At 42.3% G+C, this 21,849-nt stretch overlaps 1 protein-coding gene and 1 long non-coding RNA gene across 2 annotated transcripts in view; both read left to right on the top strand.

The window, feature by feature from the left end:
- The window catches only part of SYT1 (synaptotagmin 1), a 1,065,451-nt gene extending 1,047,968 nt beyond the window's left edge, over positions 1–17,483 (top strand). The window contains exons 11-12 of the mRNA XM_029597128.1: positions 11,621–11,754; positions 14,092–17,483. Of these exons, the coding sequence (XP_029452988.1) occupies positions 11,621–11,754; positions 14,092–14,298 (341 nt within the window). The 3' untranslated portion in view covers positions 14,299–17,483. The remainder of the gene's footprint in view (positions 1–11,620; positions 11,755–14,091) is intronic.
- A 914-nt stretch (positions 17,484–18,397) lies between these two features.
- LOC115089578 lies at positions 18,398–19,558 on the top strand. Its single transcript, XR_003856176.1, has 3 exons — positions 18,398–18,502; positions 18,775–18,828; positions 19,218–19,558. It is a non-coding gene; the product is annotated as an uncharacterized LOC115089578 (long non-coding RNA).
- The last annotated feature ends 2,291 nt before the right edge of the window (positions 19,559–21,849 follow it).

The raw sequence follows: 21,849 nt of genomic DNA, 5'->3' as shown, positions 1-21,849 counted from the left end.
TATTGCATCGGCTTCATTGTGGGACGTGAAAAGTTTACCACGATACTACGGATGCAAAGCGCTATATTACCGCATAGTGCGGTAATTCTAAAATTGCCATAAATACATCCCTTTTTTTTTTAGAGCAGGTGTTATCCATGCATTATATCATGTTGATGAATCTAGGGGTGGGAAAGATAAAGTCAAACTACTACAGCTTTATGCAGCCATATTGTCGGTGTTATGCGCTGTTCTGATACTTCTGCTCTATGTACACGGAGTTAGGGTGGCAATATGTATATGGTTTGATAGTCTCAACACTGTTACTCAATATAGGAGTGAAAGGCAGTGTTTCTTAGTTTGTAACAGAGTTTTGCCTTGGCCACAAAATGTTTGGGGAACATGTCAAACAAAGCTACATATGCTTTTGACACCTGAAAAGGTAATATGGAGTTATCTATCCATCAGAGAATAGCAACCAAATTGATAAACGGGAAAGATTGGCTCCCCTATGAGGAAAGGATAAAGAGGTTAGGCTCTTCAGCTTGGAGAAGAAATGGCCGGGGAAGATATGATAGAGGTCTATAAAATCATGAGTGGAGTGGAATGGATAAATGTTGTTAGGGTGCTTTGAAAAGGTTTTCCTATGAACCTGTCATTGCACAGTGAAAGTCACACTGATCAGACTTATAAAAATAATTCAAGGTTGCTGACATGATAAAAAAAATGCTGAAATGATAGAATGTAGGCCAAAAGTCAAAAAGTATATCAAGTTCAGTAATTAAGTTTCATTCCTGTTTTCTTTCTTTTTTTTTCTTTATATTTTATTGATTTTTTAAATGTTCGACAATATCCAACAATATCAGGAATCATTCCTGTTTTCTGGGCTCAATTTAGAAGAAATCATATGACTTAGAAGTGTAATGGACACTAAAGTTCCAATACCAGTAAGCCCTGGGAAATTCCTAGTGTAGCTAGAGCAGTTAGTGAGGAATCCATTCAATGCAGCACCTCCCTTTGAGGGTGCTGGAGTGGCCGTCCCCTTCTGTGAGGTAATAAGCAGCCTTCTACAGAAAGCTTGGGGAGAGGGCAGTATAATTTGCTGGTTTGGAGGAAGGTTGGAGATTTTATTGTCCCTAAATTGGATTTTTGGCCAGCCTGGGCTCCATTCTGCCTGGGACCTTTTGGGTTTGTTCAAGGACTCCACTTCTGTGGTCCACTCCATAGGTGCAGAGTGATTGTCCTGAGCTTAGTTTTGGGACTTTGAAAATGTTGTTTTGGTAGGCGCCTTGTGAGATACCTGGGCCTCTCCTGGATGTAGGACATGGGAAACCCTGTATTTGGGGTGCCCAGGGATAGGGAAGACCTGCCTCTTAGAGGTGGCGACCCACTGCAAGGATAAACTCCAATGTTAATATCATTTTGGGGGGGAGAAGATTTTTGGTTAAAAGATCTGGGAGGTCATTTTTCTGCCCCCTCTTCCTATCCATCAGAGGAACAGTGGGAGCTAATGTTTCCAGGAGGATCTCACCCATTTGGGATCCACAAGGGACAAAGATTAAATGAGAAAGGAAAAGATTAAGGAAGAGAGAGAGAACTACTAACTGTGAGTAATAAAAACCAGTGAGGTCCCTCAAAAGGAGCCTTTGCTTCTGGGGAGAGAGAGAATTGTACTCTTTGTGCAGAGAGTTTACTAGTGCTGGAGTGCTTTTTTCTGCCCGCACAAGGATCACTGAGGAACTTCCCTTTTCCACACCCTGGAGAGTGGATATTTCCCTGACCCTGGTATAAGAGTCCCATGCACAGAGAGAGGGAAAGAGACTGTAACACAAAATAAATTCGGTGGATTAAGTTTGCTGTGCCAGACTTCACCAGTCTCCTCAGCACTACAGACTTGAATTTTGGGAAACTAAACTCAACTCCAGAGCGTTTCTTTGGCACCTACAGCACAGAGTGAGGACACATAGCCCTCATCCAGGGACAATAGAAGGAAAGTCACCCCTAGCACTCAGGGCCCTGAAAGTTTATTTATTTATTTCTAGCTGTTCTATATCGACATTCCGTTTGCATATCACATCGGTTTACAGTGAAACAAGTGGAAGAATGAATACATATAAATAGCATAAGATAAGAAATTACATCTCAATGAAAGTTGACTCTTCCCCCGCCACCCCCCCCCCCCAAAAAAAAAAAAATGAATCCGCTCTCTGAGGAAAGACAGGGGTGGGGGAGAGAACTAGCCAGAGATATATCAGCCCCTAAGAGACTGACAAATTCTTTTTATGGCCCCTCCAGAGTGCGGTAAACTCCTCAGAGTGTGGTTACATAAGATTCCCAGCTCATTAATATATATGAGATAAAATTATAATACTCCCCTATTAAGAGGATATTGTGTTAATGTCAACCAATTAGGAAAATATTATGAAAACAAACAACCTAACTCATTGGTGTATAAATTGGCTTTAACCTATTGTGTAAACATTGTTCTCTGAGACTGCTTCTGAATTGCCTTACTGGTATCTCTCGCTCTCTCTCCTGGAATATTCTCTATTTTATCAAATTACATTTCTTTCTTAAGCTGCCAGTATGAAGTGTTTATTTTGGTTAAACCACAACAACGTGAATCAATTGTTTAATCTTTCAGAAAAAATATAAATACTAGGGATACTCCATTAAGTTACTAAGTAGAACATTTAAAATAAATTGGAGAAAATACTTTTTCACTCAATGCACAATTAAGCTCTGGAATTGTCGTAAAGGTAGTTAACGTAGCTGGGTTTAAAAAAAGGTTTGGACAAGTTCCTGGAGGAAAAATCCATAAACTATTATTAACCAGGTAGACGCGGGGAAAGCCACTGCTTATCCCTGGGCATAAGCAGCATAGAATCTACCTACTATTTAGGATCCTGCTAAGTGCCAGGAAGGTGACCTGGATTGGCCACTGTTAGATATTGGGCTTGATGGACCCTTGGTCTGACCCAGTAGGTTCTGTTAGAAACATAAGGGCTGATATTTTCTAGTCCTCAAAGAAAGCACATACATTTTTTTTTAATACTACTTTTTCTTCTCATGTCCATGTGCCACAGTAATAGTTCTCTTTCTGCACTCACGAGAAGGCCTCACTGAGACCCTGCACTGTGGTGGGCCATCCCCAAGCAATGTGCGGACTCCCACAGCCACACAGCTCAGGTCTCTGCTAGAGTATCTCCATTTTGCCATGCCAGATCTTAACATGTCAGCTTGGGAGGCAATGTAGGGCCTTGCAGGTGGTCCATTCCTCCCTAGCCCCAGCAGGAAGCTGCTCAGTCACTCTGGTATCCATGCTGGGACTAATTCCAGTGGCAAAGATTTAAATGCAAATAAATCCAGAAATAACACAGTGAGCCAAGAACTTTTGTTCTCTGTACGCAATGCTGAGTACAGACAACTGGTCCAATTCTGTATCACCATAGTAAAGCAACGTCGAACTTGCATATATTCTAGGACGTGGCACAAAATGCACGTCCCCATGCTTTATATATTTCATGATAGAAAACAAATATAATTTCATGCTTGGTTCTATATCAATTTGCAAATCATTTGTGATTTATTTGAATAACAGGTATTTTGACACTGCACATTGTTTTTGCCATGTAAAATTGAAATGTGGCACGACGTTATTCTTTGTAACGATGCAATTTTCTAACTCACTTTTCCCATTATTAGCGAGCCGTTAGTCAGTCTCTTGGGTTCTGAGTTCTGATTGTACCACACAGAACTACAGAACAATGCATAAATCTCTTTTTTTGGATTAAAATCATCTCTTCAAGTAGCTGTTCTGATCCAATTTTCCGTTTGTTTCCCAGAGCATTTTTCAAATGTGTCAGCTTCTCTTACCTTTGTTTTATCCTAATTTGGTCTCATTATTTGAGAACGGAGGTTTTGTAAGGCATTCACCAATGATAAATGCTGGCTATATGTCTGGACTCCTTCAGCAGTTCAGTTCCGATTTGGCATACTGGATGAAGTTATTCTTTCACAATGGAAATCTGCCACGAATTCCTCTCAATAATGAACATGGGAATAAGCTGCAAATAGATGTAATCCAGCCAAAAATGATTCAGACACAGGTGGCAAATTAGTCTTTTTTTTTGGACTGACTGTAGCCTAGTTTGATGGTAAGTAAAAAAAAAAGAAAAAAAAAAAGAAAAGAAAGCTAATGGTTTACTATGGAATACCCACAATCCTAATGCTGTGCGCAGCCTCAAGTTCATTATGCATGGAAGCAGGATAGGTCAGGGGTGCTGGATGGCTCAGTCGTCAGAGCCTTTCACCCCTAGGCCACCAGCTGAAACCTGAGGACCAGCCAGCATAACTTTGTTATAAGGCATTACAGAGGTACCACACCTTTGTACAACAAAATAGCACCATCTTCAGGACCAGTCCTCACCACTTTTAATAAGAGACCTGGCAGAGTAGAAGCATCTTTGGCTCGCTCCTATGCCATTTGGATTTCTACAGGACCCACAGATGGGGTAAATAGGCTCTGGGGAGAGAGGGAGGGGGGGGGGCAAATGGCTTACATTGTTTAATTTTTGTGGTGCCGGCAACATTTAAAAAAAAAAAAAAAAAACTTTTGCTAACTTTTTATCCAGTTTCTTTTTAAAAATGAAAACTGCGTGCACATATATCGGACACATGGTAACCAGGAGAAAAAGGAGCTGGCCAGGACCCAGGGTTGAAGCCTTGACGATTGGTGCTGCTGCTCACAAGCTTCAAACTCAAAACAAAAAAACCCAATAAATTAAGCCTGGCGCTGCCAAGAAACCACCCTGCCCAAGAAGCGGAAGGGAACCCGTGCCTGCAGGGTTCCAGCTGCATGGGGTCCCTTCCTTGACCGGGCCAGTGGAAAACGCCGACCTCGTCTTGAGCGCCGTGACTCAGTCCGCTCACTGCTCCTCCCTTTAAGGTCAGATGCAGCCGTACCATCTCATCCAACGAAATCGCCATCGTTTTGCAGGAACTCTATTGAGTTTGCGCTGTCCTTTATATTATAAAATACGTATTACCTGCAAAAAAAAAAAAAAGTCGTTTCCCTGCCAATTTGTATTTATCCATTCTTTACAGGGTCTTTTATATCGGTGCGGTACTTCTCGTCTGTCATATTGCTACTTGTTCTGCCTCTGCAACACTACTGCTATTATAGTCTGACAGGCGGCAGATCTATTGTTCCTCCGGCAGATAATTGGCCAATGCATTGTTCAAATCTTCATTAAATTAGGGGGAGGTGGGGAGGGGGGTTATTCTGGTTATTTGGAGAATTCTATAGATCCTTTCTAACAATACTAAACAGAATGTTACTAAGACATTCTCTATAAAAGCTTAAATCTTTATTTTCAATTTCCAGCATGGTTTAGTTTGTCCAAGGCAGTCCTGGAGGCACACCTAACCAGTCTGTTTTTCAGGATAACTGCAATGAATATGCATGAGATAGGTTTGCATACATTGGGTTCTCCGGTGTGTGCAAATCTGCCTCATGCATATTCATTACAATAGCTTGAACGGCAGACCAGGTGTGCCTCCAGGACAGGATTGGGAAGCACTGATCTAAGATTTTGTTGCTGTAAACACAGCCTCTCTTTATAGCAAAAGGAATTGTGGCAGGCTAGCTTTGCAAATATGGCAATTAAATCTGCATTTTGAAAAAAAAAAATGACATTTTAAAGCCATGCCAGAACCAGCACAGTGCACTGCTAGGCAGACTCTGGTTTATTCCTGGGCCTAGTACATGCCCCTGGAATCTGACAAGCTGTATGCGCTGCAGAGGTGGTGCTCATATCCTCCCGGAAAGGAGAGCGCGCCCTGGGTGTCCCCAAGCAGCTGCTCCTGCTCCCTGATCCAATGATCCACCTTCTTTGCCTTCTTCCTCTGAACCGACTTCAGGCTCATGCACTCATGTTTTATGTTGCATTCTTACTGCTAATTCTACCGTAGTAAACATTTGTGAAGTGTGGAAACAAAATTGCAGCAAAAGCAAAACTGGCTAAATCAAGGATTTCCACTGTTCTGATTGCAGCGATTATGGGAATATAGCTATGCACACAAATATTTTCACCATAAAATTTAATAGGGATTTTTAGAGAAAATGACAAACCAGGGAACTTCACCCTTTTGTTGCATTCTCAGTCTCCTCCAACTCCCTTTTATTTATCTTAACCAGGGAAAACTGGAAAACTGCCTTCCCGTTAAAATGTATGGTAAAGAGCTTCAGAACTCTCTGAATTTTGCAGAGAATTCACTAAACCTTTCTCGCCTTCTTAGAAACCTGCTGGAGTTGCTAAGAGCTCAGGGGCGGCAGCTGGATCTCAGATGGCATCAACACATCTGCTGCAAAAGCAGTTTTAAAAGGGCTCTGCCTTGGAAAGCTGTGGTCCATTCCAGGAGCACTAAACACACGCTGATAGACCTTGTAAAATGCAACCTCCACCTTAGATCCCAGATCCAAACCGTTTTTTGGTTCTCTCGCTCAGCGCGTGGCGTGGTGGATGTTTCATCCATGCTTCAAAGTCCAGTGCAAAATCAGTGCATGCAGCAAGGCAAACGTCAGTGCAAGAGAGCCCTGGAACCACAATAACAGCATGAGGACAATTTTCAAAGCTTTGTACACGGGTAAACCTGTGTAAAATGCTTTTTTTTTTTAAAAGGCCTCCCTCTCTTGTCACTGAGGCACGCGGTCTAACCTATGAGGAAAGGGTGTCAGAGGAAAAGTCTGCATGATGTTTTCATTTTGAAATGACTGCATGCACGTTGCACGTCCTGCAAGGCAGGTGCCTAGCCCGCAGGTCACCTGTTGCTATCCACTGTGTGCAGCCCAGCACATTTCAAAGGGAAACCCTTCAGGGGTGTTTTTCCTTTTGAAAGAAAGCATGCAGGCCTGGCTTTCTCAATAGGCACTCTAGGTCTATGCCTAGGGTGGCAAACCTCTGGGGGCTGAAGATTTGCTGCCTTCCAGCTCTGCTGAATCTCTCTCCACGGAGAACAGCCCTCTGCTTCCTGATCCAGCCTCTGCCCTCCTGGGCAGCCTGCAGGAAACAGGGGCTGGGGAAGGTGCACCAGACAGAGGAAAGGGCCATTATTTTGAACAGGCTAGAGGGGGCTGAGTAGGGATGACTGGGGGTTGAGGAGAGAGGAGGGGGTAGATTTTTGCAAACCTCGAGTGGCGACTCATTTCAGCCTTCCCCAGTTTCCTCCCAGTCCGTTCCAATTAAAGTGCGGACTAGGAGGGAACTTTCCTACCCCCCTACCTCACCTTCCCTACCCTTCCCCCTCTCCTCCCCACCCACTAAATGCAAGATTATTTTTTTTTACCTTGTTTCAACAACTTACTTCAGCTCCCGAGCTGTAGTAAGTTGTGCGCGCCGGGAGCCGGGTCTTCCGGACAGCGAGCAATGGCGTTATCCCGGCCCGCCCTGCCCCTTTCAGGAAGGCCTGCACTTACGCGCATACCGACCTTTATGCGCGTGGCCGGGCCTTTTTGAAAATAGGCTCGGCACGCGCAAGGCCCGGCCACGCGCGTACAGGCCAGATTTTACGCATGCGGCCTTTTTAAAATCTACCCTTAAATCTTTCCGCAATGGCCTTATCTTCCCTAAGTGTCCCTTTAACCCCCTCAGTCATCCAACAGTCCAACCAAATCCCTCACAGGCTTCCTGTTTTGGATATATTTTTTTAAAGTTTTTATTATGAGTTTTTTGCCTGTAGGGCTAGCTTCTTTTCAAATTCACTTTTAATTTGTCTTATCAATATTTTACATTTAACTTGCCAATGCCTATGCTTTATCCTGTTTTCTTGTGAAGGATCCTTCTTCCAATTTCTGAATGAAGATCTTTTGGCTAAAATAGCCTCTTTCACCTCCCCTTTTAACCATTCGGGCAGTTGTCTGGCCTTCCTCCCACCTTTCTTAATACATGGAACACATCTGGACTGCGCTTCTAAGATGGTATTTTTAAACAATGACCTCTCAGTCTTGGCTAGCAAGTCCTCACCGTATAATCATGCATCCATTAACCAACATTTATGAGGAACTCCAAATGATTTATGGTTAATATAACAAGTTTTCTTTTTGTAATGCTATGGGAATTAGTATCAGAATTGAATGTGCTCTCGTGTATACAGTCGTCAGGCTCTTACCCGCAATGGGCTGCAACCTGTTTCGTGTATGTGGCACTTGATGTCACTTCATTTACTATTTCCCAATATTTTTTTAAATTCTTCAAACGTGCATAGTGTAATCACCTTATTTTAAAAAAACCTTTTAAAAGTGCACACATTTCCCAAATCACTTATGATCAACTTATCTGAACTTCCTGCCGTGACTTAACCCACACCCCCAGTGTAATCTGGAATCCATTTCTTCTTTTCTTTTTTTCTCTCTCTTAATGCCGCCCTCCGCATTGCTCACGCAGCTATTCGACTCCCAACCTTGGCAATGTTTCGGCATCTATTGTCGCCTGCTTCAGGGGATTCAACCCATCAAAAAGGAAAACGCATTCTCTTTCTTCTCACCACATCTCATTTAAAATACTTTTATTAACTTCCAAACCTGACCATTTAAACCGTGGGACTTACTAGTTTTTCTCGGCCGCATCCAGCTTTCTTATTTTTGCCACACGATCTATCCCTGAGCTGCCCCAGGAATCTGTAGGGCTGTACCTAGACCTTCTGTTTCCCTGGTGTCTTACCTTGGGGGGTGGGATGGCAAAGCCCCAAATCTGTCACTGCTTGCATGCTGCACAGAGAGACCCCAAAATCATTCCGCCACCCCCCACCCTGCAACCATGTAGCTCATTATGTGTAAAACACCTTGCAGCTGTCCTGAATATCTATCAGTGGTTGCAAAGAAAAAAAAGTGCAAACCGGACTGCATCATAAACTCGACCCTTGTTTGCTAAGAAGGAAAAATACCTTTTCTAGTATCTCCTCCAAGCTGTTAATTGTGCTTGCAAAGAAGCAACTGCGAATCAACATTTCCCAAGAGACTCTGGCATGGTGAACTCAGGGTTGCAATTTGCACTATTTCCTGGTCAGTTTTCTTGCTTCCTGAAGCAAAATGGATTTTTTTTGGAGGGCCGTCTTTCTCATTTTCAGATAACGGAGAGCAGAAGGAATCTTTCAAGACACGGCAGTGCTTGGCAGACACCACAGTCGTATTAATGACTCTCATTAGCATCTCACACTTTGAGTTTTTTTATAGAAAGCAAAGGAAGAGTGTTATTTGTTTGCAGTCCTGACCAAAGCTGTATCCTCCTTTTCCGCACAAAGCTTTTAGGCTGTGAGCTCTGGGTTGGGGAAGGGAGGTCGTCGCTTTATTAAATATTTTCTTCCCCGATGTCAGGCTCTTTGTATCACATTTCTACATTGAGTGAAACGACCTTTCAGGGTTAAAGTTCTACTCGCTACCTGCTCGGGCACTGCATGATCTGATATTGCTGCATAGCTACAGGGGAGAAGCATTTTTAACATGGCTGTGTGTGTCTGAGGTCACCCACCTCTACCAAAATGCTGTTTTGTGCACCTCGGGCAGAGAAACTTTTTCTTTTGATGATATAAATCAGCTCCTGTGTTTTTTCCGGGGAGGGCTTTCTGTTTTTGAAAGATGTCTTAAAATTCTCCCGAGAGCCCTGTCTACCAGACACGCCAGAGCCAGGCATTTGAACGGCTTTTCATAGTCCCATGGTCGTCATGCTAGGCAGCATGGTCCATAAGGCCTTTAAAGTGGGCTTTTTTTTAGGTAGGTTTTTATTTGGGGAACTGAATGGGAACAGCCTCCTTAACAAGTCAAGGTTCTTCACAACTCAATGCACTCAGGGCCAGATCTTAAAATCTACGCGCGGGCGTAGATTTGTTCGCCCAACCTGGAGCGAACAAATCTACGCCCGATTTTATAACATGCGCGTGCTGCCGCGCGCATGTTATAAAATCCGGGCTCGGCACGCGCAAGGGGGTGCACACATGTGCACCTTGCATGCGCCAAGCCCAAGGGGAGCCCCGATGGCTTTCCCTGTTCCCACCAAGGCCGCTCCGAAATCGGAGCGGCCTTGGTGGGAACACCGCCCTCGGACCGCCCTCGGACCACCCTCGGACCACCCTCGGACCGCCATCCCACCCCGATCATGCCCCCGGACCGCCCCCAAACCGCCGTCATGCCCCCGGACCGCCCCTTTTTGCAAGCCCCGGGAGATACATGTGTCCCGGGGCTTGGGCGAGCCGCCGAGCCTCTACAAAACAGGCTCGGCGCGCGCAGGGGCAGATTTTCTCGGGTTACGTGCGTATGTTACGCACGTAGCCTTTGAAAATCTGGCCCATAGTTACATTAGTGAGACGCTAAGACATCCTCTTGGATAAGCTTCTGTGTGCACTAAACATTTTTCTAATAAGCCTGACAAAGGATCTAAATTATGTGAAAAGAAATTAACATACCACATAATCCATTTCTTAAAAAAAAAAAGCAATCGTGATATATCTTACTAATCACAGCTTGCATTTAATTAATATATCTCGTTTGTTTAAATATCAAATAGTGCATGTATTTCTCATGACAGCACCAAGCACAAATAAATAATTTTTGGACAGTAGGGCTTTTCTCTCCATAGCCCTAGTTTCCTCCATCATGGAGGACCTGCAGAGAGATGGTTTCATCTCCTTTCTTCCAATCACCTTTTAGGTGTACAGGTTTTAGCCTGTACTGTGTTCTCCTGTCCCATGCTGGCAGTATTCCAGTCTCATTACAGCAGCCAAACCAGTCAAACGCTCCTACCTGCTTTAATTTAACATTCCCACCTCGATCCAGTTTGGGGAGGAGAGGAGAGAAAGTCAGTGATGACCATCAGTCCTTACCCGCCCCTCTTCTGCAGCATGCTACGACCCCCTGACCTTGCTCAGATGGACCAGACGTGTTTACAGTACTAGAACATTCCTTAGCATTCTCTGCAATTCATTTGAAACCAGTTGTGTTTTGGGAAGGAAGGAGGTGTTTTATCCTTTTATTAGAGAGTTTCATATATCTATATAGATTATATATGTATAGATAGATATAGATAGATAGATAGATATCAAGTACATGGTACTGCCAACAAAATAAATATATGATAATCTATAACAATCATATAATCCAATTTTTCCCCATATTTTAAAATAAGACAGACCAATTCCAAGATTAGAGGCGGAGCTGTGCAGATCAACAGTGGTGAGTCAGGTAATAAAACGCCAAAGGCAAAATAAGTTTCATCTTGACCAGTTGAATCAAAGACCAAGCTCTAGCTCATTGAACACCAGGCCTTTAGATTTTCCTGCCGAATAAATAATAATGGTTCCTGTCTTTCCTTAATAGACAATGGCATGCTACTAATTAATCACAGTTGCAAACTTGATGGAAAAAAAGCTAATTATTCCTAACTAATGTCTAATCTTCTGAGAGAGGCTCGCTTGGCTTTCTAGAGCTACTGAAATCAGTTCTGTGTGCAATTCCCAATAGCTGAATGCAGACTACAACTGGCTTGAAGCAGGTTTCTCAGACTTATTAGGTGAGACACTTAAGAGGACTCTGCTAGATGACCTTGCCATTAATGGTTTTGTGCTTAATTGCCTTTTGCTGTCCTTTTAGATCCCTACGTGAAAATTCATCTGATGCAGAATGGGAAGAGGCTGAAGAAAAAGAAGACCACAATTAAGAAGAACACACTCAATCCCTACTACAACGAGTCGTTCAGTTTTGAAGTACCCTTCGAGCAAATCCAGGTACGGTGGCATGTTGTTCATTCCAGGCCTCAGAGCTCGGGGAAAGTCTAGCGGAGGCCTTGAGAACCAACAAAGACACAGGCTTACTGCGCTGTGTGAGGTGTCTGACCAGCCAATGGCTTCAAAAGGGAAAAGATAAAATATTCTCCTGTCTTCAGAGGAAAACTGAGAGCTGTCAGCTTGACAGTATACAGCTATGGGTATTCTGTCAAGAATGCACTGACAAAAGTTAGATGGATTTGAATGGAGGGGGTTCCACTTTTTTCACAGTCCATTATTAAAATTTAATTTGCTTCATAGCAAATAGAGCTGATGTGAACTGATAGGGCTATTTGCACAGTGCATAATTATTTGACTTCATTCATCTTTTATTAAAGTAATATGCTGAACATGTACAAGACAATACATCAGCCAACAGATAAGATTATTAGAAATTAGGTCTGCCTTGTGGTTTAGCTTTAACTAAATTGCTTTAAGTTCTTTTTTTTTTAAGTATTATGCCTCAGCAGTCCAAGATTGACACTCATTCTATATATAAACACCTTAGTCATCAAGGGCTGAATTTTCAGAGTCATTTACGGTCCTACGTACGTCAATGACTGCTGTAAATCTGACCCAGTCTCAGTAAGCACGTAACTTGATGTCCCTTCTGCTTTTGTGCAAACTGGAGTGAGGTTTTCCAGTGGGCCTGGAGCTGGGGCAGAGCTGGCTTGCATACTTTTAGATGTGAAAAAGGATGTGCTTTACGTGAACTTCTGAATAGCAGCTATAGCTGTGCAGGAGAGTTTGTGCACATACCTAGAGACACAAACAGATTTTCAAAGCCTAAATTCACTATGAAAATTGATAAGTCTCAGTCGTTTGCTTCAAAGTATGGCTGGCTGCAAACCCTCTGAGTGTCTGTGGCTACATATTGAGTTATAAATTGAGTATTTTGGTTTACCTTAGACAAAATATCTATTTTTCCTGAACAAAGATAACAAAACAAACAATAACAATAAGCGATATTTAAGAAGTGAGGAATAGGAGTGATTAGAAGTCACATTTTGCCAGCTGACCTCATGGAAGACCAATGAATTGGGACTTAAGACTTGCCATAATGGGTCAGGCCAGGGGATCTGTCAAACCCAGTATCCTGTTTCCAGCAGTGGCCAATCCAGGTCACGAGTACCTGGCAGGATGCCAAGGGGTGGACAGATTCCAGGAATAAGCCGTGATCTGGAAGGGAACTGCCAAGAGCAGAATTATACTTACCGGCCCAGAGGATTATTATCACAGTTTTACAGTCATCTCCTCCTCCTGTAACTTCTCCGTCGCCTTCTTAGGGAGTACACGGGAGCAGAATAAACAATCTCCTCTGAAATCTAGGGATCCTATCTCAGCTTGCTTGATTTCAGAATTCTGTTTTCTAACTGCGGTCACATGGACGTGACTGGCGCCCCTGCCGAAAGGAGCCTGGGCTGGGAGGCGCAAGGCAATAGATAGAGATTAGATTCCTAGGCTCCTTGTTCCTCTCTGGTCAGAAGGTAGCACTCAAAACTCAGCTGGAGAACCTGAAGCACTCTCCATTCATATAGAAAGAAATCCGGACCTGCTGAAGACTACCTTCTTTTCAGATCATTAAGTATTACTGGATTTGTCCCTAGAAGCTTCAGGTAATACTGAAACATAATGGCATCACCAGAGGACGAGCACACAGGGGATTGTGCACCAAGATTCCCCAGCTACTGCCTCTGATCCCTCCAGATTTGTTGCCAATTTTCCGTTGTCACTCGGGACCTCTGTGGGGGGAGGGTTGAGGAGATGGGGGGAGGGGGGGACGCATCTGAAGAAAACGTGGCTAAACAAAACCTAATAAATGACCTGAAGAGAAATAAAAAAAAAATGCAAACAAAATGCCCATCCTCTTTCAGTCTCTCTTAGAATCCACATCCATCAATGTTACAGCAGTAAAACAGCAGCGGTTTTCAGCCCATGAAATGATGGCATGTTATCCCACAGCCGGTCTCCATTTCACCATCTGGCAACTCATGCGGCTTTTACTGCTGAAGAGAACAGAGCTAGGGAGGAAAGGACACTTTTATTTTGTTTTTGTCGTTTTTTTCATGACTGAGTAAAATGCCTTGTGACATCTAAAATGAACAGACTGAGGACACTTATTACCTCAGAATGAGGGGAGATATTACTGGCTCTATGAAGGCGCTTCTTGCAAAACACAAACTCTCACTCTTGTAAACAGTGTTTCCCCTCCCGCCCCACCCCGCCATCTCTTCCCCCCCCCCCCCCCCCCATTCTTCTTATTAATTGGCTGCTTCCTCTCTCATTATCTTGTTCTAGAAAGTGCAAGTTGTTGTGACTGTGTTGGACTATGACAAGATTGGCAAGAACGATGCCATTGGCAAAGTCTTTGTGGGCTACAACAGCACTGGGGCGGAGCTGCGACACTGGTCGGACATGCTCGCCAACCCAAGGCGACCCATTGCACAGTGGCACACCTTACAGCCGGAGGAAGAGGTCGACGGGATGCTTGCGGTCAAGAAATAAAATCTGAAAAGCCTTTCTGCATTTGCCCACCTAGTGCTCCTTAGCCAGTATCTGTAAATACCTCAGTAATATGGGTCCGTTTGTTTCCAACCATGCACCCCCAACACAGATCAGTGACACGTAAAATCCTGTTTTTGATTTGCACAACTTTAAATGTAGAGAGCTCTATCCCCAAAATTCCTTCATCTCGCCCCTGCTCTCCAAATCTACTCTTCTTTTAAGCAATATGATGTGTAGATAGAGCATGACTGAAATGATTTACCGTATCACGCCGTTGTATATACCAGTATGCTGAAACTTTATTTCTAGTCTGTGTATTTGTTTGTTGTCAGCGTTTCCTAATCTGAGTATAACTCGATGTTTTTAATAAGATGTTCTATTTTAAACTATGTAAATTGACTGAGATATAGGAGAGTTAATAATCTATTACAGGATCAATATTGTATTGTCTGCATTCCAACAAAAATTCCAACTTGTAAGGCACTAGTAGAGTTGCACTGCCATTGACATCTTAAAGGACAACTTAAACCTGAGCTTTTAACTGAACAATTAAAGAACCAGGTACACTCGCCTTGCACAATCTGGAAGGGTGTTCAAACAATCCAATTTTGTAGACTTCTCTCATAGGCAACTTAGCATGATCTGAGCACTCAGCTCCACAGCTGACCTCAAGGAAATGTAGCCACAAGTCAGTATGTTATATGCTCTGTATATAATAGAAAGCTACTATCATAGCTTTACATATAGGAGGTGAGAAAGGGGTGAAGCGATGGAGTAGTCCGTGAGAAGGAGCTGTGTTGTTATGATGCTACATAAACAGCCTAGAAGAGGTGCAGATGAGGGATAGATAATAAGAAATAGGTTTCTCATGCTGCCTTTGTGAAATCCTACCACTGCCTATGGACATTGGGTGGTTTTGTGGTCTTCTGCTTTCAACAAAGCTAAGTCGGAATGGCTTTTGTGGTGTCACGCAATATATTTCTTGGGTGGCTACACATTGCGCTTTGATTGAATGGACATGGCTGGTTACACTAGTTCAGATCAGAAGAGCTGGAAAGCGTTACCAACACAGCACCGTGCACATATTACACAAACTGGTTTTCCTGTCAAATGGGCAGTATTGTTAACCCCATCTGAGAAGAAACAAATTTAGCCATAATTCTGAATGTACTTCAAGTAAGCCAAAACATGTAGTGACCTTTTTTTTTATATACTATTTGTATTTGATGAGTTTTAATTTGTCCTTTAAAAAAAAAAAAAGGGTACAAACTGAGAACAAAGTCTTAACGAACTGGAACACCCACTTGTGTGTACTAGATCCTCATTTCAGAAGGAGTTTCTAAATGTTTTCAATGTTATTCTGTAGTGACTGGCACTATTATGAAGCTATTAGTCATTCCATAAAAGTCTCAAGGGACTGCTCTGTGTATCACTGTGACTGCCGTGTGTGCTTAGAAACGTAGTTCTCTCTCGGTGGATAGCAATCGACTTTTTCCATAGTGATTATTGTAAGCCCGCCCTCCCCTTCTACTGCACTGCCGAAGGCGAGCGTAGCACAAGCTGGTCCGAGCTACTGCTATGGACCCATTGCAATGGAGTTGCTATGCAGAGGACAAGGAACTGCTTGTATAGAGTGGGTTGACCACGCAGAATTTTTTGTCGAGCACTGTGCAACATTCCAGGGTTGTTGGTTGTTTTTTTTTTTTTTCTTTCCTCCTATTGTAAATGAATTTCTTTTAAAGAAGCACCTCTCTTCTACTTGTAACAGGTCAGCCGGGGTATTTCCCTTCGGCCTTTTGAGACCTTTTTTTTTCTTTTAGTTTACAGACTGTGAAATAGCTGTTTAATGTTTAAATCAGAGGTTACATTGCATAGAATTCAGATAACATACGATTGTGGCCAAATACACAATATTCACTGAATTTAGGCACAGAATGGCCCCTAGTATCCTTGTTTACATTTTATGATGATGTAGCTTTAAGTATGAATAACAGGGGTGTCTGTAATACTGTGAAACTGAAAGAGAGCAAATCATGTTTCAAACCCTCCTGGAACATTCCTGTATCCTGGAAGACATACCATCAAATACAAATACCTTTTCTTCATCCAATAATTCTTTAGATTTGTTTGCTCCAGTATTCTCTGCTTCCCCTTTGGACATTTAAATGATAAAGAATGACCTCATTCGCCTCATGGTTTAGATAATTGCCTCTTTTTGACCATATGTCAAGTTTTTCGAGAAAACGTCTCTTGGTGGAAGAAGAGGTGAAGGGCCTAAGCTGCCTTGACCTGATTCATGCCTGCCAAGTTGGCACAGATCTTTCATGCACAGAGAGCACACACAGGAATAAAACAATGGAATCAGTCAATCATGTGTTAGCTGGGCAAAGCTGAATTAGGCTTGCAGTCTGCTAGCCCAAAGAGGAGTACCCATTAGCCACACCTCCTGTTCTTTGGCATTTTTACTTTTCAATACAACATGGAAAGGGCACAAGTAAAGTTCATTAGAAGATAAACCTTCGCATTATTATGAACAGTAAAAGGTAGAGCACATTACACTCAACTTTAAGGGACCAAATCTCACAAGAGAGAGGAACTAGGGTTTGCATATTTTGAACTGAAATTCAATTCCATTGTAACATATTGTAACGTGTTCCTGTCAGTCGGCCATTGTAATCTGCAGGTTCATGCGGCCAGTTGGTGTTGCATTAAGTCTATATTAAGCACTCTCCCCCCATACTGCCTGGCTGATTGTTAACTCAGAACTTGAATGGTAATGTGCCCCCATTATCAATCATGACCTTAACTGAACCTGCTGCTTGGCCGGGAAAGCATTTCATCCTCAGCACAACCACACGTAACTTTCTGACAAAGCTGTGTAAAGTATTAGAATCCGATACTGTAGAAATCCTAGTTGCCTTTGTGTATATTTACTGCCTGCTTGAGTGTTTCTCTGTGTGAGTTTTCTCTGTATCTTGTATAAATCTTGGGGTGTTTTCTCCTGCCATATTGCTCGTGACCCGCGAGCTGACAAATCTAGTTGTGTATACCTTCATTTTCAATGAGGTGGTTTAACTTTTGTTTCACTTTGTGTAGTGGATCCCACAGTAGAGTTTTCTGATTGTTGTTAAATAACTTAACCATATTACACAGATATTCAATAAAAATGTTTTATTTCCTGTTGATGTCTTAGTGTTTCAACTCTTTTGATTTTACAAATGATATTCTATACTGAGTAGAGGTATTGCAATTCTAAAAACAAGTTTTGTCATACTATAAAACAAAGGAGAATACATCATGCTTGTTATCAAGCTGAAGACTGTTTTTTATATTTTTATTGAGTTTCATATAACAAAGAATACAAAGTGAACAAAAATTGACAATACAAAGGTCATCAGCAATCAATTATAACACTGAAATTCTTTGATACCTTGTCTCTTTAAAATCCCCCCAACCCATATCTATAACCCCCCCCCCCCCCCATCTGCTTTGTCCTGATTGGTTCAATGTTTACATTTTCCGGGAGTTCACATATATTTGAAAGAAGAGAGGCAAGCAAAGCAATCATATCACCAGACGTTCGAGACTATAAATTCAATATTACATTTTTTACAACTAGGAATAAATCATCAATAAATGATTGCCAGCTTGCATACATGAACTCTTGTTTAATGGGAGATTGAGATTTCGCAGTTAGGTAATAAGATGCACTTTTTTTCCCCTAAAAGTGGGGGGAAAATGTCTGTGCATCTTATGGAGCAAATGTAGCGTCTCTCCCTCTCGCACGCCATCCCCCTCCTCCTCCTCCTCCCAACTCAGCCCAATCAGTATGGTGGCGCAGGTCAAATGTATCATCTTCTGCCGGCAGAGCTTGAGCTCCCTGCCGGTCTGCTGTTCCCGGGGTGCATCTTACTGCGAAGCTCGGCGTGGCGCAGGTCAAACATCAGCTGTTTGAACTGTGTGTGCTACAGAGGCTCCTCCAGTTCAAACAGCTCCCTGCCGGTCTGCTGTTCCCGGGGTGCCGCGGCAGACCGGCAGGGAGCTGTTTGAACTGGAGGGGCCTCCGTAGCGCACGCGGTTCAAACAGCTGATGTTTGACCTGTGCCACGCCGAGCTTCGCTGTAAAATGCACCCCGGGAACAGCAGACCGGCAGGGAGCTCAAGCTCTGCCAGCAGAAGACGATACATGGCATTAAAGTTTATGGTTAGTACAAGCCATTTCCTTCTCATTTGTTTAGATATATTAGAAAATCATGAGGGTAATATACTGCCTGGGATAGAGGACACATGATACAAACCTTTACTTTTTTAGTTCATGGTTTAGTTCAGTGATTTATGATAAAATGTTTCTTGCATATGAAGCAATGTGGATTTTCAATTAATGAAAAGCATACCAGGCCACCAGGAGGGAGCTCCGTTCAGAGCCCGTCATGGGGACAGAATTTTGGTTTCTTATTTTCCTCCTCTAAATCCTAGGTGCGTCTTATGGTCAGGTGCGTCTAATGGAGCAAAAAAATACGGTATTTGAAAGTGAGTAACTAAATCATTCTTTTCTCCCATCAGGTCAGGGTTGGAGATGTTTTCTCTATCCAATTCGCCAGAATTGTTTTCTTTGCTATCACTCCTGCTTTATCTAAAAGCAATTTTGGGGATTTATTAATTTGCAGAAGATCATGGAAGTAGCCATACCCTTGGATTCCTTAAGAAAGAAATCCCTAACAGTGACGAGCAACGTTTTCCTAACTCTTGCCAAAAGAAATAGACCTTAGAGCATTTCCAAAACCCATGTATGAAATCACCATGTTCTGCTCCATATTTGGAACAGGAGGAGGACTGACAAAGTTTTGCTTTGAAAGCCCTTTCTTGTGAAATAAAGTTGTATTGAGTTTCCTTCAATATCACATTTTCTTTAATTTCAGGAATATGTTTAAAGTAATACTGAAGGTCTTCGCAGGTCAACTTTAATTCTACCCAGCCGGTCCATCAGGTCAAAAGTTTTGGGTATTCTGACTCAGCTTCAAGGTTTGCAAGCACCTTAAGCAAATGAGCACAAGAGGGTTTCCTTAGTTTTCCTCCCAAGATCATCTCCTCCATTTTATTTCTTTGGTCCAATTATGGATTTTTAGCCATTACACATGTAACATAGTGTCTTAATTGCAAATAGGCAAAAAAGTCTTTATGAGGCAAATTAAACTCTCTTTGTAATTCCTGGAAACTGTATAATGTAGTTGTCCTTTCAATAAAGACTTATTTTATAATTGTGAGACCTTTTCTTTGCCATTTTTTAAACACGTTTTACATACCTGGTGCAAACTGGGAGTTCCCACATATTGGCATGTAAAGTGATACATTCCTCCCCTGACCCAAGCGCCTACAGAGCCCTGACCATGCTGGTCTACATGCGTTTATCAACAAATAAGGCCTAAGGTCATGCGGAATCTCCTTCGCTTCCAACTGCAGGCAACCAATCTCCAAACCAACTTTACAAATGCTATAAGGGAGAGAGGGAGGAGGTACCTCGGAACCAATCAATAATATGCCTCAACATACAAGCTAAGTTATAAGCTAATAAGTTAGGTCAGTTTGGTGTCCCCGAGAGGTGTGGTTTCATTAAAGCTACTAGGGGCAACGTAGCTTTTTTCCCTCTCCATAAAAACTCCCTAAAGCTTTTGTGTATCTCCTTTAAATCCTTTTTAGTTAACCAAACAGGCAACATCTGCATTAAATACAGTCATTTGGGAATTTCCATGATTTTCAATAAGTGAATCCTACCTGTTAGAGACAAGGGAAGACTAGACCAATGGTTTAAATCCCTATTCATATTCTGGATTAAAGGGAACATGTTCTCTTGGTAAATAAGCTTAATATCTGCTGGAATTTTGATACCCAGGTATTTCATTTCAGTTTGTACCCATCTAAGTGGGAATTTCTCCCCCATTGAGTTTTCAAGTTTCAGACTTATCATGATTAATTTTAGTCCCACATACTTTCCAGAATGTAATTGATGTTCTAGGACTTTTGGCAAGGAATCTACTGGATTAGACAAGAAAATCAAGATGTCGTCTGCAAAAGCTGTGATTTTAAACAACTTACCTCTGACCTCTAGGCCTGTAACTAAATTATCTGCTTCTATTTTCTATAACAAGGGGTCAATAGAAATTAAATATAATAAAAGGGAGAGAGGACAGCCTTGCCATACTCCTCTGTTGATTATGAAAGGAGATGATCTGCCTCTGTTCAACAAAATATGAGACATCGGGTTATCATACAACAAGGAAATACCCTTGATAATATTTCCTTGGAAGCCAAGCCTATGTAGTGCAGAGAACAGATATGACCATGAAACCCGATCAAAGGCTTTTTCAGAATCAAAGCCAATGGTCATGGCTGGAATACTTTTAAACTTACAATAGGCCATGGCTGTAGTTAATTTAACAATGAGTTCCTGCAGTCCTCCTTTTTACAAAACCCACTTGATTGAAAGAGATAATGGAAGAAAATATAAGACTCAATCTATCTGCCAAAATCTTAGCGTATATCTTTAAATCACAATTTAGCAAGGAAATGGGCCTGTAAGAAGCTGGAGAAACAGGATCTTTCTCTGGTTTGGCCAAAACTGTTACATAATCTTTATTAAAATCTTTAGGAAATGCCTCTTTGTGTAACGTTTCTGCGAAAAAATTATCCATGGGACTAACTATATATTCCTTCAGTATCTTATAGTAGTCATAGGAAAAGCCATCTAGCCCTGGTGTCTTATTCTGTTTACTCATACCTATCACATTCAATATCTCAAAAGTTTGAATTGGCCTATTCAGAAATTCCAACTGATTGTAATTTTGGGGATGTGGAGGTTCTGGAAAAGCTTTTCTTCATCTATTAAACCCCCCGTGGTGTCAGTTGTATACAGAGACTCATAAATGAAGACATTTTTAATAGAGTAGATATCAGGCCTGTGGTCCACTTTCCCCAAATTCTACCTTGATCATTCCAGTGGCAGACAAGTTATTCCACCTCCAGATGAATGGACAGATAAGATGTAAGCATTGCCTTAGCTCAGTGGTTCTAAACCTGTCCTGGAAGACCCCTAGTCAGCCTGGTTTTCAGGATATCCACGATGAATATGCATGAGATAAATTTGTATGTGCTGCCTCCATAGCATGCAAATTTTATCTCATGCATATTCATTGTGGATATCCTGAAAACCTGACTGTCTGGGGATCCTCCAAGACAGGTTTGGGAACCTCTGGCTTAGTACTTTCCAGTCTTGATTTGAAAAGCACTAACAAAAAAAACAGGACAGTCATTAGAGTAACCAGCTTATGACAGCATCTGCATGATTTGTAGTAAAACGTAGGTTCCTTAGGCCAAGGGTGGGCACGCTGGTGTTTGAGGGCCCCCTAACTGGTCAGATTTTCAGAATATCCCTTATGAATAGGTAGGAGATAGATTTGCATGCAATTGAGAGAGTATGCATGCGTATTCATAAGGGATATCCTGAAAACCTGACCGGTTATGGGGCCCTCAAACACCAGCGTGCCCACCTTTGAA

Source organism: Rhinatrema bivittatum, chromosome 4 (genome assembly GCF_901001135.1).
Source record: "Rhinatrema bivittatum chromosome 4, aRhiBiv1.1, whole genome shotgun sequence".
NCBI classification, from domain to species: domain Eukaryota; kingdom Metazoa; phylum Chordata; class Amphibia; order Gymnophiona; family Rhinatrematidae; genus Rhinatrema; species Rhinatrema bivittatum.
This window is presented reverse-complemented; position numbering and strand designations above follow the sequence as displayed.